The sequence below is a fragment of the Stegodyphus dumicola genome, chromosome X2 (assembly GCF_044657685.1).
Source record: "Stegodyphus dumicola isolate Sdum_Otavi_A_Nest chromosome X2, ASM4465768v1".
Classification (NCBI taxonomy): Eukaryota; Metazoa; Arthropoda; class Arachnida; order Araneae; family Eresidae; genus Stegodyphus; species Stegodyphus dumicola.
Window position 1 is genome coordinate 54805418 of NC_140781.1, and position 15637 is coordinate 54821054.

Genomic DNA, 15637 nt, shown 5'->3' on the forward strand with positions numbered 1-15637 from the left:
TTTTATGTGTTTTATAATTCTCTATCTTTAGTAATAAATTGCATTCCTATTGTTCAAAATCCTGCTTCATAGTTACAATCTGAGGACTTCGCGCATGCATGTTTCAGTATAATTAAACAACAATTAATATAATATTTTAGTTCAAGATAATAATGTACATTTCTGTGATTATACCTTACTAGCGACTATGTTTTATTGAGTTTAATACAGTTTGAAAAATTCTTGTATGTACATATTTGTCTCCAAATAATACTCATTTTAAAGCACAGCAGTCCTTTCTGGCCACAAATAAGGCTCCAAACTTGATACAGTTCTGCTTCGATTTTAAATTAAATGTTGCAAATTTTGCAAAGAGTACGTTTTGTAGTATTGTCTATCTCCACATTACGATCAATTTCTTATTTGTTTTTCTAGCTGATCACAGAATTTCACCTTCGTTATCTTCCTCATAAAGCAGATCAAATGGACAAAGGTGAGTCGTGCTCCCCCCCCCCGGAGTCTGATGCAGCTTCAACAGTTTCACAAGCTTCACAAGTTCGCTGCTGCATGAACACAATTATTCCCATTAACCTGCGAGTGACGAAAATGATCAAGAGGTTCTTAACGTACATGGTAAAGGAGAACGGATTTTAACGGCAAGAATGCGTAGAAAATTAGTGCTGCCCTCAGTAGCTTACACTGTGCATACTGTGGTGGATACCACTCTATAGCAGTATATACAAGACAGATGCATCAATTGCCACCTATGGAACAAAACCAATGCAACATATATCAAAGGGAATCACCCAGCGTATTCTCCAAACTGCAAGACCTACTCATGAATGTGATACAGTTAAAACAAGAATAAATTACGAAGGTGACGGCAATCGGAACCAAGACTCCAGCTGCAGTACCAATGCAACTCTGCTCAAAAATACCTGGGCTGTCTTTCTAATGAAAATGATGAAAATCAGTCTACAGATAACATTCTTAACGCCATCATATTTGTTATAGTCCTGTCCGAAAACTACTTAATATTTTTATAAGAGTCATTATTTCAGAAAAACTAACAGCCCTTCCAAACAGATGAAGCATTATTACTACACTAAAAGAGCTAAAAGATAGAAACCAATTTGTTATAACAGCCATCATAGCAATAAAGAATACTTATCACCAACGATTATATTCTTTAATTCGGATTTCCCCGCAGTTGCCATCACTTATAACAAGGGACAGCTTCTCTTCAGTCTACTATATTCATCGTCCAAAGAAGACCTTAATATCTCCCTGAACAGTCTAAAGAATGCACATAATCGTGATAAACCTTCAATGCCTTCAATAGCTATGGGAATACAAAATAAGTAATGGAAGAAGAAATTTACCATAAAACTTCATAAATTAAAACAATCTGATAATCCACAAAGATAATACAGATCCCTCTTCCTTTGGCACAAGAACAAGGATAGGTTGGCCTAATATTACACTCGTTTATTATTTAATAAGCCATATTATCATTAATTGAAAAGTAGTGACAGAAAATTGAATCTTTGACCTGAGATTGACGACTCTATTTTACTATAAAACTTCCTAAATGCCAACAATCTGATTATCTACAACGATAATGCAAAGAAATCTTCCTTTTACACAATAACAAAGGTAATATGGCTTTATATTACATTCTTTCATCTTTATTGGCCATAATATCAATAACTGGAAAGTACTGACAGAAGATTTAATATTCGACTAGAAGACGATGCCTTCATAGTAAACCACACAAGCGATTCCTGCGCTACGAAAGTCAATAATACATAAATCAGTTAGATCATTTATCTCCCACATCAACACTTACATCAGTCTCACAAATTAGAATCTCCAAAATTCGAGTAACAAAGAACTCAACAACCTCAAAAATGTTCCTGATTGAAGAAATTCATATCCACAGTATTTAATCCACGGTAATCACATATCCATGGTAATCACTTTCATGATTAAGAATCCAAGCAGTAAGTCTTCAGCCATCTTGTGGACAAAGTGGGACGGAGAAAAACCTTAGCACTGCAAAGACGCTTCAAATTATCACTGACAAATGAAGAAAGAAACTCTGTCTGTCAAAAAGATGTCGAATAGAAGGCAAAATATACAAGGACAAAAATGTTAGGAAAGATAAAATGCTTACTAAAATATTGCCCAAAACACAACAATCCCTATGAAACACTTTACGAAATATGTGGCGAGCGTCCCGCAACAGGCACCCCCCCCCCCGTTTTCCAACGACTCCGATTTTACAAGAAATGAACTGCAAAATTTATCAAGTACCTGTTGGATGAAAAGGATTAAGATCCAAATGGAAAGACCGTCAAAATGTTGCATCAATCCTTTCCTCAACTCTTCATTAAGCTCTTCAAAAAGTGTTTAAAATTTCAAAATTGGAGGCAAGAAAATTCAAATAGTTAAATACTTCGAATACAAAACCTTTCAGTTGATGAAATGTTAAACTGGATTGAATAACTCAATAACAATCGGCTTAAAGCCAAACAAACAGCAAGAACAGAAAATTGCGTTCCACTACATAGTCTATGATTTCCCATATGCAACAGCTCATTTATCAAAACGTGACAAAAGAAGTCCCATGTGGTGCTGAGTTTTGGACTGCACCGTGATTACAAGAAAATGAGATATCTCTGCATCGTCCACAGACCCTTCTTGCTTAGAAACACAAGAAGCTACAAAACAGTATCAGATGCTGCACTGTACACCTTATTTTGTCCTGTTACATCCCCATGAATGGTAACAAATTTTATGCTGAAAGTTCAGAATCAGAAAAGAAAATCATGAACAATAATGAAAATTTCAACCTCAACTTAGAAAATAGCTTTTTTAATATAGATGCCCCACGTCACTCTAGTGACTGTTCTGAATCCAAAATCTGCAGACTCATGTTGCATTATATTATAAGGTATTTTCTCCCTCCTTTCTGTATGCTTTTGTGGTATAACGGTAGCGCATTCAACTTATATTTGAGAGGAGCAGATTCGAGTCCCGGCGAGGGCACTGCTCATTTTTCACGTCTCCTTCCTCCAAGGAAAAAAAAAAACCTAATGACACTACAGTGGCGCCCGAACTAAAAAAGGTGATGGATATGATGATTATTCCCCACCAAGATTTGGCGATTGGGTCCCCTAATCCCCAGTCGCCCTTTAGAAGGGGGAGTATATAAAGTATTATCTCCCTCCTTTCTGCATGTCTTCGTGGTGTAACAGTAGCACACTCGGCGTGTATTCGAGAGATCCAGATTTAAGTCCCGGCGATGGCATTGCTCATTTTTCATGCCTCCTGCTTCCAAAAAAAAACTAATCACTCTACAATATTTTTCTCATTGAAGTCATTGGATCTCGAAAAACGTAAACTGAAATTGTATGGCGCGATAATCTGTAGATGCAACTACAATTGATTCTTACGCAATCTGCTAATCTACAATTGATTCTTACGCAATCGTTGTAGTCTTTTACTTTAAAATGGGAACCGCAAGATCATTTTCTGCTCACGTGTTTGCCATGCAACCATGAGAACGACAGCTGCAGCATAATACGGAGTCATTTGTCTTTTTCCCTCCACTTCATTTCCGTTTAGTGTGTTTTGCTTCATGAAATGCGCGTGGACGAAGGCTAACTTGAAATGCAGTTTCAAATGAGATGAAGTGCTTTGCGGTGATGAAAATACATGTTGCGATAGAAAATGGGGGAGACTGCGAGCATTAAACATGAAACACATGCGATGAAAAACATGAACACTGCGAACATGAAAAAATATTAACATCTGATGTATCCAATTTCGAAAGTGTTCGAGAGTGTCAGAATAGGGGTATAAAAATGTTTAAATAATTAACTCTGTTATTATAATATTTTAATCTTTTCTGTCTTTTTTAACCTTAAAATACGTGTTGCGTATTTAAAATACGTGTTGCGTGTATTTAAAATACGTGTATTTAAAATACGTGTTGCGATAGAAAATGGGGGAGACTGCGAGCATTAAACATGAAACACATGCGATGAAAAACATGAACACTGCGAACATGAAAAAATATTAACATCTGATGTATCCAATTTCGAAAGTGTTCGAGAGTGTCAGAATAGGGGTATAAAAATGTTTAAATAATTAACTCTGTTATTATAATATTTTAATCTTTTCTGTCTTTTTTAACCTTAAAATACGTGTTGCGTATTTAAAATACGTGTTGCGTGTATTTAAAATACGTGTATTTAAAATACGTGTTGCGATAGAAAATGGGGGAGACTGCGAGCATTAAACATGAAACACATGCGATGAAAAACATGAACACTGCGAACATGAAAAAATATTAACATCTGATGTATCCAATTTCGAAAGTGTTCGAGAGTGTCAGAATAGGGGTATAAAAATGTTTAAATAATTAACTCTGTTATTATAATATTTTAATCTTTTCTGTCTTTTTTAACCTTAAAATACGTGTTGCGTATTTAAAATACGTGTTGCGTGTATTTAAAATACGTGTATTTAAAATACGTGTTGCGATAGAAAATGGGGGAGACTGCGAGCATTAAACATGAAACACATGCGATGAAAAACATGAACACTGCGAACATGAAAAAATATTAACATCTGATGTATCCAATTTCGAAAGTGTTCGAGAGTGTCAGAATAGGGGTATAAAAATGTTTAAATAATTAACTCTGTTATTATAATATTTTAATCTTTTCTGTCTTTTTTAACCTTTTTATATTAAAAGGGACTCAAACTCAGTGTCAAATTTCGAGAGTGTTCGGGAGTGTCATAACAGGCCATGAAATGTCTATTAGCAGCATATATCATACACTATAGGGAAAATGACATACGCTGCTAGATCAATTTATTCTTTTATTTACACTTTATTATCTGCTATCCTGACTAAACTCTGGTACTTAATAATTTAAAGTATAAAAATCTGATGTGTACACTACATGACTTCCATGTACGGAATATTAAATTACCCGCATTTTTTCTTGCATTTCATTTAAACTTTATTGGATTGAATTAAATCTACTTCGTCGATAGCGCATAAACCACAACAGAATAAATGCACTCTTTAAAACTCACTATAATTTTTTTACCATAGTGACACTGGCGCTAGGCTAAGTTCCCTTAACAGCGTTACATTTCTTTCATTTTATAACTTATAAACATATCGCCAGAACTATTACACAAAAGTGCAATTTTGCCGGCTCAGTGAGAATGAAGCTTAAAAGATCCATAACGATAAGAGTTTCCTGGCATGGTAATCTCTCTAAGGAGAAACAGAAGCAACGAGAAGAAAGAAGGGGGGAGCTTGAAGCCTGAAATCGGAGACATTTAATAATTCAGAATGCACAAAATTTATATCATCTGAAGAATTATCTAATCGTTGCCACATGTTCTATTCAAATATTATAATAAATCTAAAACGATGTATAAAAGAAATTAAACAACCCCCCCCCCAAAAAAAGAAACAATTTTTCACAAACAGTTCGATATTTCTCATTCAATTAATTCAGTCCTCACTTCTCTACAAGGCTAAAATACATAAAAATTCAAAATATCTATACTAAAAATTACGAAGTAAACACTTATTTCCTCGAATAAATTCCAGAATGGATTAAGCATGATTTAATTCGCAATAATAAAAGAATGCATTATCTTTGTTGTTACGAAGTTTAGTTTCGCTAGACTGGCAACAAATCACTATTCTGCCAAGTTTCAAATGTAAACAAACATGACCAGCATGGCAAAAATAATTAAGCTTAGCCGCACTTAAGCAACTTTTAAGCTGTTGATAATTCCACAAATATTGCATACAGATTTATTAAAGGCATAAAAACCTCAATCGGAAGATAAGAACAACAAAATTCAATCATTTTTAAAGCAAAAAATGCGCAATTTACAAACATATGAGAATAAAGAAACTCAGATCACTGAGTCAAATAACAGAGTGGATATATATATATTTATATACTTTTTGTGCGGCCGATTGCAACCAAAATACGAGGTGCACATTTACATGTTATAGCAGTACTATTTCAAAATTTCAACGTTCTGAGGCTACTCGTTTTTAAATTATGCGAGATACGTACGTACGTACACACAGACGCCACGAAAAATTCTCTTCGGAATTCATTTTAAATTAGTTTTATATTTTTTTTGGGGGGAAGAGTTCTTTATTGTGTCCTGAAGAACAGATGTCACGCCAAAAACATCGTTAAATTGCATTCGACAGTGGTAAAAATGGATATTTGCGTTGAAATATGATGCCTGAAACTTTTCACGATTACAATACTTCCTTTTTACTTTGTACAAGGAAGCAAAAAAGAAAACATCTCAGAGAAGTAAAATATACCTTATTTCACAACTATTACGAGCAATATCAACAAGTTTGTTGTTCATTTAAAGCAGATATGTACCCAGACAATTCATTCCCATGACAAATTAGCCTATATATTACACAAATATTATATTTGCCAACTATTATATAAATTCTTTTATAAAAGAACTAGCCCTAAACTCTTACCAAAATATATTTTCGAATGCGAAATCTCCTACACTTACCTCATTGATAATTCTGTTGAATGTATCCATTATGCAAACAACAAGCGAATAATGTTCCTATTATATAGTTATCATAGCGATAGAAACATTTTAGTGTCCTCATTAGGGTGTTTTCTCGAAAACAAAACATGCAATTATTAAAATGTCCGCGCGTATGTTACATTCAATGTCGCTTAGTTTTCTCTTGCGCTAAATAGAAAACTAACTTTAATTTTACACGCAAGACTACTTTTATTAAACATTTAAGAATTAGTACGTATAGTTTTAATTAAATTGCTTTTAGCTTTTCTTTATCTCCTTTTTTAGAATCACAGAGGTTATTTAAACCAAAGAGCTTTTTATACTTTCTGTATATCCATATACCCTACTTGTAACAAAGCATACAGCTATTGTTCCAGAAATTCCAGAGAAATGCAAAATTGTTTCAATCACGCCTGTGAATAAAATACTATATTTAATGCAACGAAAAGAATCCACAACTTAGCTAAATTTAACACGTCAGTCGATATAGTATACAAAATTTATCATTTCTTGCAACAGCCGGCATTCCAAATGACTAGAAGAGCTATATAGTGCAAAAGCTATTTTTTTTCTCCCTTTTGATAATACAAAAACAGTGATTCATTAAGAAGACTAAAAGAAGTAAATGAGTATCTGTAATTAAGTATCTGGAAATCAAACTATACTTACCTTCTCCATTATTCCCATCTGGAGGAACTCTAGGATCATAGTCAGACGCAGATAATGCATCTAAATAAGCCTGAAGGAATGCATTTTCCGTACTATAAGACCTAAAATTAAATATTAATGAGCATCCTCTTGAGGAGATTGGAAATCACATAATATTAGAGTATGCAGTCAAAAATAAGCATCATAAATCGAATAAAAGAAATTGAAACAATTATATTGTTCATCAAGGAAAATCAAACTGTAAACTATGCACATAGAAAGATTATTAATTTCATGTAAAAATCAGTTAATATTTTTTTTTAATATTTCTTCAAACTAGGAAACAATGGATGAGAGTTGCAAGGCCATCGAACAACAAATACTCAGAAGGATCAAGCAGTTTTTATTGCTATAACTAGGCATACACAATTACTATTACAGGAAATGTTTACAATAATGCGTATAAGTTGCTGATACATGCATGCAGGGTGTTTACGGGCTTCATTTACTTCCAGTAACAAAACCTTTTCGTAATAAGCTAGATTTTAATAAGCTAGATTTTATGGAAATTTACGGAAACTGATTGAACACAATGAGTGCAAAAGTTTTTTTATCTTCTTGATCCCTTTTTCTTTTAATAGATTCAAATTTTCAATTTCAACACATTCCAGGATATAAAATGACAAGGCCTCGCCTTTGAAACAATTTGGAAATATATTTAAGTTATCTTTGTCAGAAACATCTTTTGTACTACATCGTTTTTCAAAAAACATCAGATATATATCTAAGGGAAAATCTTTTGTTTTTTTCGTCAAATGCCGGACAGGCAAATGCCTCCTTATCTATGGAGATAATTTCTAGGTTTTTGGGAAGCATTTTTGAGGTTTTTGATATTGTCTGCACTTACGATTTTGACAAAGAATCAATAAATTTTTAAGCATATAAGGACAACATTAAAAGCATTATAAATAAATCTCGAAACAACATTAAAATTACGCATTTATAAATTGAAAATTATTTTTAAAAAATACTGAATTATTACACTTTAAATTTGTAACAATAATACTTTTCATTCCTCTAAAAAATCATTTAAACATTACTAGCACTAACTTTTAAAACTAATTTTGAAGACCAAGTGTAATGAGCAGCACTAATTTTGCCCACAAATTAGTTTCATTTTTGACGCCGAAAACAAATTTGTTGCTTAACTGATCTAACTCAACTGAACTCATTGTTACTTAACTGATTAATATAATGTACGTCGAAAATACGAAACAATAACTTCGCACCACATTTCAGTATCTGACCTTGACTTAATTCGATAACACTTTTCCCCCTCTTTATTGAGTTGCAGAGGAAAGGCCATATTTCATTTCACTCGTTAGAACTTGCAGATACTTTTTTCGCATTGGGTTCAAGACAGGTTAACGATCCTGTTTGAGTTATTTAACTGCTATAAATTATCCGTAGATAATTTGTTGTTGGAAGACAGCTTTAAGCTGATGCGTAGATGGAACGATGGACTTACAGACCAACGTGCCCAGTTCAACATGCAATTTTTTCCTGGGCAGTCTTTACACATATCTTCCATTCCATTTCCATTTTCCGCTGTTATACTGGACTTAGCCTGCGCGGATTGCAGGCTTTTTGCCAGTTGTCGTTTAATAAGGGTTAACCACGAATCATTTATATATGTGATAAGCACCCCAGAACTTCACATAATATACTCGTACATCTTTAAACAGCAGATGGAACCACGAAACAAGAGGCATGCAATAGCAAAGCAAGAAAACGTAGGAAAAAAAGAAAAAAAAAAGAAGTGCGTATTCAGCAGCTGGGATATTTATACAGTTGATCTCTTTGTTTAAATTTTGAACGGTAGTTGGATAAGAGACCTCGCATTGCAGATGACATAATGCAAATTAATTTTCAGATGATGCAGTTACTTTTAAGACGGGAAGGGGACGTAGCCAAATTAAAATGAGGAATTAAAAAGACTATTGCTAAATTGAAGTCAGTAATTTTCTTTCTCTTTCATATTTTATATATAACATATACATGTATAAAATAAAGTTATATACATGTACATATAAACAAGAAAAAACAGACGCATGCTACTTTTCTATTACTACATTCTTTTATCTTACCAAATGAACCCCCCCCGGGGGTCGACGTAGAGAACTCTGCGAAGCTACTGGCTAGGATCTGTACCTAGGCAGTCTCGGCCACGGGGGTATATAATTTATGAACTTGGCGGTTCCCAATGGTCCATGGGGTAGATTTATACTTGCTCTTCATGGGCCGGGAGGTGTAAGTCCCTTCCACCAGGGTATTGGTAGCCAAATAGCAAACTGGGCCATTGAGCGTCTGGTCCCTGCTGTCCTTGGTATTCCATGTAAAAGCCTAAGGAGAGGGGCATCCCGTGTAGGACTGGCAGGTAGCCCAATTTAACGGCCGGTCATCGACCCTAAGTTGTCATCGCCCACCCCACCGTGGTCTCAGCCCGGCCGAGACGGTGGTCTTGACTTGGTCGTGTTTAGCGGTGGGCTCGATGTTCGTTGAGCGTTCATCAGAGGGTCTTTCAAATGCGTTGGTGTCTCGGGGATGTGGGACCCTGGGCCCAGCAAGCGAGTTCTTACCACCCTTAAGGTGGCTTCTGACTGATTTTCAGTCCCTGTAGTGCCGTTAAGTTGGCGAAGCAGGTATAAATCTAGTTAGTTAGTTACCAAATGAAGGAAGACAAGTACAAAGTGAGCTAAAGAAAAAGTTCTTTGTTTTCACTTTAATTTATTGTTGTTACAAATGAAATAAAAAATGCGTCCCGACACGGTTTCTCCATATGTGATGTAAATACAAGACAGTTTCTCTTAGAAACTCCGCCGGGAAGACATCTCTGAGCTTTTTCAGACAGTCCTTGAATGCTTTGCCGTATTCAAATAAATATACAAATAAAAATGCCATTTTAGTATGACATGAAGGCAACTGCAGAATTGAATAATTTTACATCGTTATAAAATTCATGCAATTTATTATATCAGATGAAATGTATGGTTCAGATTCGTTAATTAAAAAAAAGGTATCTTGAGTGCATGTATATGAAGGTAAGGAATATCTTCTCAGGGTTCTTTAATTAAAGTTTGTGAAATGCACGTAAGATTATGACTATTTTGTCTCTGTTGATGTAGCATACTGTCACTGAATTCGTTTTCAGTTTTTCAGTTGTTCTTTAATAGACCTGAAAATCCAAAATTCGTAAAAAATTCTTTTGCGGTTTTTTTTTTTTTTTTTTTTTAATTCCAGCTCATATAATATTTAAAAAGTTCCAAAAGGATTTTTATACATTACTTACACGTCTGAATCGCATAATCCGGAGCAAACGAAGATTGCGAAGACAGCATATAAAAGATTAAATCTTCTCATTTCTCACGATGGAAAATCTACGATCTGTAAAAGAACGATTAATTAAATTAAAGAAAAGTACCATTTGAGCACAAATTTGAGTGTACTGCAAAAATAAATGGCAGTTTCCGAAATCAACAAAACCTTACGCATTAATATGCTTAATGCATTGTAATTTTAAATTTGCAAATATGCATTAAATATTATTCTGTACATATTAAAGTCCTATAAATAAGAAAGAACGTTATTAAAATCGTACTATTGATTTGTTTTATGTAGTTCCTTTAAAATTACTTTCCTCAGTTATCAGATTGCTGATTTAGATTGAAAATGACATTCTTTTGGTAAAAGTATTTGAATAATGAAAGTTGACAAAAATTTCATGATTAAATGATAATATGCAATAAGATACGTTAGTCTTAAATTAACTACTCTGTAGCCCCAAAAGGACTTACTACTCCTTGTACTGCCGTGTAACTTTTCTGTATTTCAGAAGCGTTAATGAAAATTTTCAAGCATTGAAAGATCATGAAATAAAACATGAACGTGACATTAATAGAAAGATTATTTTTAAGTAATTTGTTAGTCTGCTTGACAATCATATCTCATGAGTATAAGAACTATAATTTAATTCTCATTGTCCTTTTTACTTTAAAATTTCTGATTCTCAACAAAACTTTTCCGGTAACTCGAAAACTTAATACACGTATTAACTCTTACTCGCCTAAAAAATTATGATCTTCTGAACCTAAAAGCTTCTTTCTTCCACCAACTGTACAAATGCAATCTAAATCCGCAATCGCAACCTGTTGATAAATCGATCATTTTGCAGAGTCATTAGTTTTTATTTTATTTTATTTTATTCGGGAAACGTGAAAAAGTGCAATGCCGTATCAAATGAATATTGAATGATTCGGAAAGAAACTCTCAGTTTAATATAAATGCATTCATGAACAAATTAAGAATATTTGCACATTATATCGAATTTCTGATAAACTAATGGACAGAGTTTAATGAAACTAGTATGAATTTATAACAGGGAAAGTGATGTACCCTTCAAAAGTTCTCTTATGTACGCATGATTATCAGTAAAGATTGCCGTTTACCGTTTTCCCTGATGAGGGTGGGATGGTGTCCCTGATGAGGATGTACAGGCTCTTTCCAGATACATGTACATACAGGTACGCCGAGAATCAGTGTACAGACTAAATCTCGACTCATTTCTAAAACGCACGGAGCTCCATTGAAGTCTGGTCTAAAGCGCATGTTGTCTGTACCATGCTAAACGCGCTGTCTTGTGTGCTGGAGTAGCGCATTTTCGGGAATACAGTCCTATCTCACGAAGCTTTTGGGCATGTGTACACTGTGAAACTTTTGCTCCAGTGGCAGAATACAGCTGACGTGAAAGCTGTGAAGCTGTAGCAGCCCTGTGTCACAGCATTGCAAGTGCCAAATAACGATCCTCATTAGTCTTTGTGCATCTTTGTAGACCTTGTCCAAATCTTCTCGATATGGATCCACTGCTTTAAAGCTATTTTCCACAAATTACAGATGACACTTACATACTCGGTAATATTTTCATAATTTTTTGGGGGCATAATTAGTAACTTTTCGTAAAAGTAGACGCAATTTAAAAATTCTTTTAATTTTGCGCACGAGTGCATTAATTCAACGAGTATTGGACGAGATTCATAGAATGAACTGACATCTAAGGCATCAGCTACAGCCTTTAAAAATAATTTAAAAAGAAAGAATTATCTTTTCCGATTTAATCAAAAAGGATCAGATGTACCTGTTGTTGAATAAAATTGGAAAGAAACAAGCATATAATGAAATTTTACATGCTTGCCAATTTTCAAATTATACCTATTCATCAGCATTACAGCGTTTGTATAGCTATAATGTTTTTTTCAAGACCACGAAGCTTCGCCTTTTAAACTGACGAAAGATTATGTACCTTCAAGCCTTACGTAAGTGAGTTAAAAGAAAAAATGTACCGCAAAGTTACATTACAAGTAAGGCATACAGGTACATTTAGTATTATGTAAATCATATACAAACCCCTTTACTTTACTTTTATGTTTGTTGTATGCTATTTTAAAAATTCGAGTCTCAAACATTGACATATTTTTTTGTTCCTATGTCGAACATGTATAATTCATTTACTCTTAAAATACTTTGCACATAAAGGACATTAACGTAGAAAGAGAGGAATCTCTCTATTTCTGAAATATTTGAATCTAATCACCGGATCTGCCAAACTCATAAATCAATAGAATATTCGTGCACACTAAAAGGCTATTTTGATGAAAACTGTCAGGAATAATAAAACAAATAATGTTATATTTCCTATATAATTAAAAGGTTTATTGAAAACCAAATATGAAAGTATTTTCTGTTTGAATGAATCTCAAGAAATAAATGGATTACTAGTTCAGAAATTTCTAATGACTCAGAAAGCAAAATTTTCGGGAAAATCAGTCCATAGCAGTAATATTTTATTCATTGAAAAATTATTTTTACTTCGCTCAGTTTTATACACAAAGCGCAGACATTCCCGGTAATTAGAACCGTTGAAGCTCTAAGGCTCATATCTGGCAATGCTGCAAAATATACTGAGCATTTCTCAGCTAATTTTATATAGCTGTAATTAAGAAAAAATTAAAACATTCTCAAGTAATAAAATTTTGGAAAATCTGACAGCTATATGAATATACATTTGAATTTATTTCTTGTCAACCTTTAAAAAAGGAAAACGCATGTAAACACAAATCTAATGCCTGTGTTTATGTGATAATCGTATTAAATAATTATTTATCGTTCTGGCTTAGGTTCTAAATAAATCAGATTAGCTGAATTAGATAGCATGTTACTGATTGTACGGGTTTTCTTTTACTTCAGTTTAGACATTCAGCCTATGCAGTTAAGATCTAATGGTATTATTACAAAGTAGTATCTAATTAATCTATTCATTATTAATTGTTGATTATCATAGAAATTGCATTACTGAACTGCATATTTGGTTTGCGTGGTAATTCAAAATTAGCTTTATAAATACAACAGTACATTCCATGTTAAACTGATGCGGTTTATAATTTTGGTAAGGATTTATCATAATGATTCAGATTTCCGTAATACTTATTTTTTATCTTATATTTCCTCTTAATTCCTTTTACTTATGTATTACAATAAAATTAGGTAATTTTTTGTAGCTGTAACAACATTTCCTATTTAATTATTAATCTCCTCTTTATTCTGACAGAACGTTTACTAGCACAATGTAAACAAATAACATATTTTAGTGTTTGTACTCTATACTTCCTTGCCAAGTCTATAATAATAACTTATCTAATACTATCAATGCGATTAAGGTTGTTTGAAAAATAATTAAAATCTTCTTACAACCTCAAACATACAGAATAACTAAAGAGATAGCTATGAATAAACTTGCAAAATTTCGTCGAATTTCAGACAATACAAGAAAATGTTATAACATGAAATACAAATACACATTAAATTAACTTACTTTTAAAAATCGTAACTAATATATTCCCAGTTTCAATGAGCGAGCTCTTTGGTTCGAAAGGTTTATAAAGAGGTTAAACTTTCAGCAGGATGTGATTTATCTCGAGCAGCGCCTCTTGCACCGTAGAGAGCAATGAAAAAATTAGCAATAGACCTTGGAGCATAAATTGCTGAACTGCGGAAAGGCGCATGAAAAAGATTGCATAATTTGATGATCGTCAGATTTAACTGAGAGGTCAGATGTATGACGTCCTTTTTTATCGCTTGATCCAAAAAAACGAGGGCTGAGGATTATGACACGAAAACAGCCTAAGGTCAGCAAATTTCTCATTCATCTCTTTTATCACATAAATTCACATAACTATATATTAATGAGGACTAATAATTCTGAAAAATTATATGTTAAACGATTACAAGATTTGCCGGCGAAGAAATTTTGAAAGCGCATAGCCAAAACATTTTTGAATAATGTCTAGTTCATTCGTTTCTTCCAAATTCAAAGAATGTAAACCCAATACTCACCTACATTTCATTTATCTTTGATAGAACTAATTCAAAATAAGATGTGATATTTGCTTTAAAAAATTCCTTTCTGTCACTCAAGCTTCCTGGTTTTTTAAGCTATTATTTGCAACAGAAAATGGAATTTCTAAATTTCTGTGCGATGTTTAAATTTTTAGTTTTAGAACACAAAACAACACATAGACATTTGAGATTTTAGATTATCAAAGTGTGGCATCCTGTTTGTAGTTAGAGCTTTTGAAGAAATTATATTTGAGCAATGGGTCATGAAAACCATTGTGTTCAAAATTATTTACCTTGTATAATACCTATTAAATAAATGAAGTGAATTCTTTAAAACTTTATGAAACAAAGCAAATTATAAATCGTGTTAAATAAGCCCTTTTGGGTACAGAAAACGCAAATGTAGGTATAGTCCCGTTTCTTTTGCTTATTTATCAATTTCGCTCCGTAATTAAGGAATTCTCATATTTAAGTAATAATCACAAATTTTACCGTAATTCCCCTAAAACTAGCACTCATCTAATTTGGTCAAGTAGCCAGGTATCAACATTTATATGAAAATTAGTCTAGGTTCCATAATTCATGCAACCAAATATGAACTTAAAATCCAATATTTTTGGAATTTATGCAGTCAAATACAGTCTTTGGGAGCCGAATATTATTTTATGAGCTAAATATAAATAATAAAACCGAGAAAGACATTGGTATAGTTCGACCGTCTCATCCGCGACCATGAGCGCAAACACGCATGCGCCATTCGGACCGAATTATTCTCAAAATAGGGTGGAAGGATAGGGACTTTCTTTTCTCCCAGCATATCTCTTTCTAGAGAAGAGAAGATTTTCGCGTGACCTTTCATGTCGCAGCAAGTAATAATGTCCCTTTTGGACGAATCTATGTGTTTTGGAAAAATACCAGCCAGGGTTGCGATTCAGACGGTCGAACT

General features: G+C 33.4%; 1 protein-coding gene across 2 annotated transcripts in view; it reads right to left on the reverse strand.

Moving 5' to 3' along the window:
* LOC118198438 (glutamate-gated chloride channel-like) overlaps positions 1-14325 on the reverse strand; it is an 89525-nt gene extending 75200 nt beyond the window's left edge. The window contains exons 1-3 of one of the 2 annotated variants that reach the window (XM_085809958.1): positions 14168-14325; positions 10592-10686; positions 7264-7364 (exon numbers count right to left, since the gene is read on the reverse strand). In XM_085809958.1, coding sequence (XP_085666084.1) covers positions 7264-7364; positions 10592-10662 — 172 coding nt within the window. In that variant the 5' untranslated portion in view covers positions 10663-10686; positions 14168-14325. Of the gene's footprint in view, positions 1-7263; positions 7365-10591; positions 10687-14167 lie in introns of those variants that run through there. The other variant, XM_085809959.1, reaches the window with a different exon arrangement.
* Between the last annotated feature and the right edge of the window lie 1312 nt (positions 14326-15637).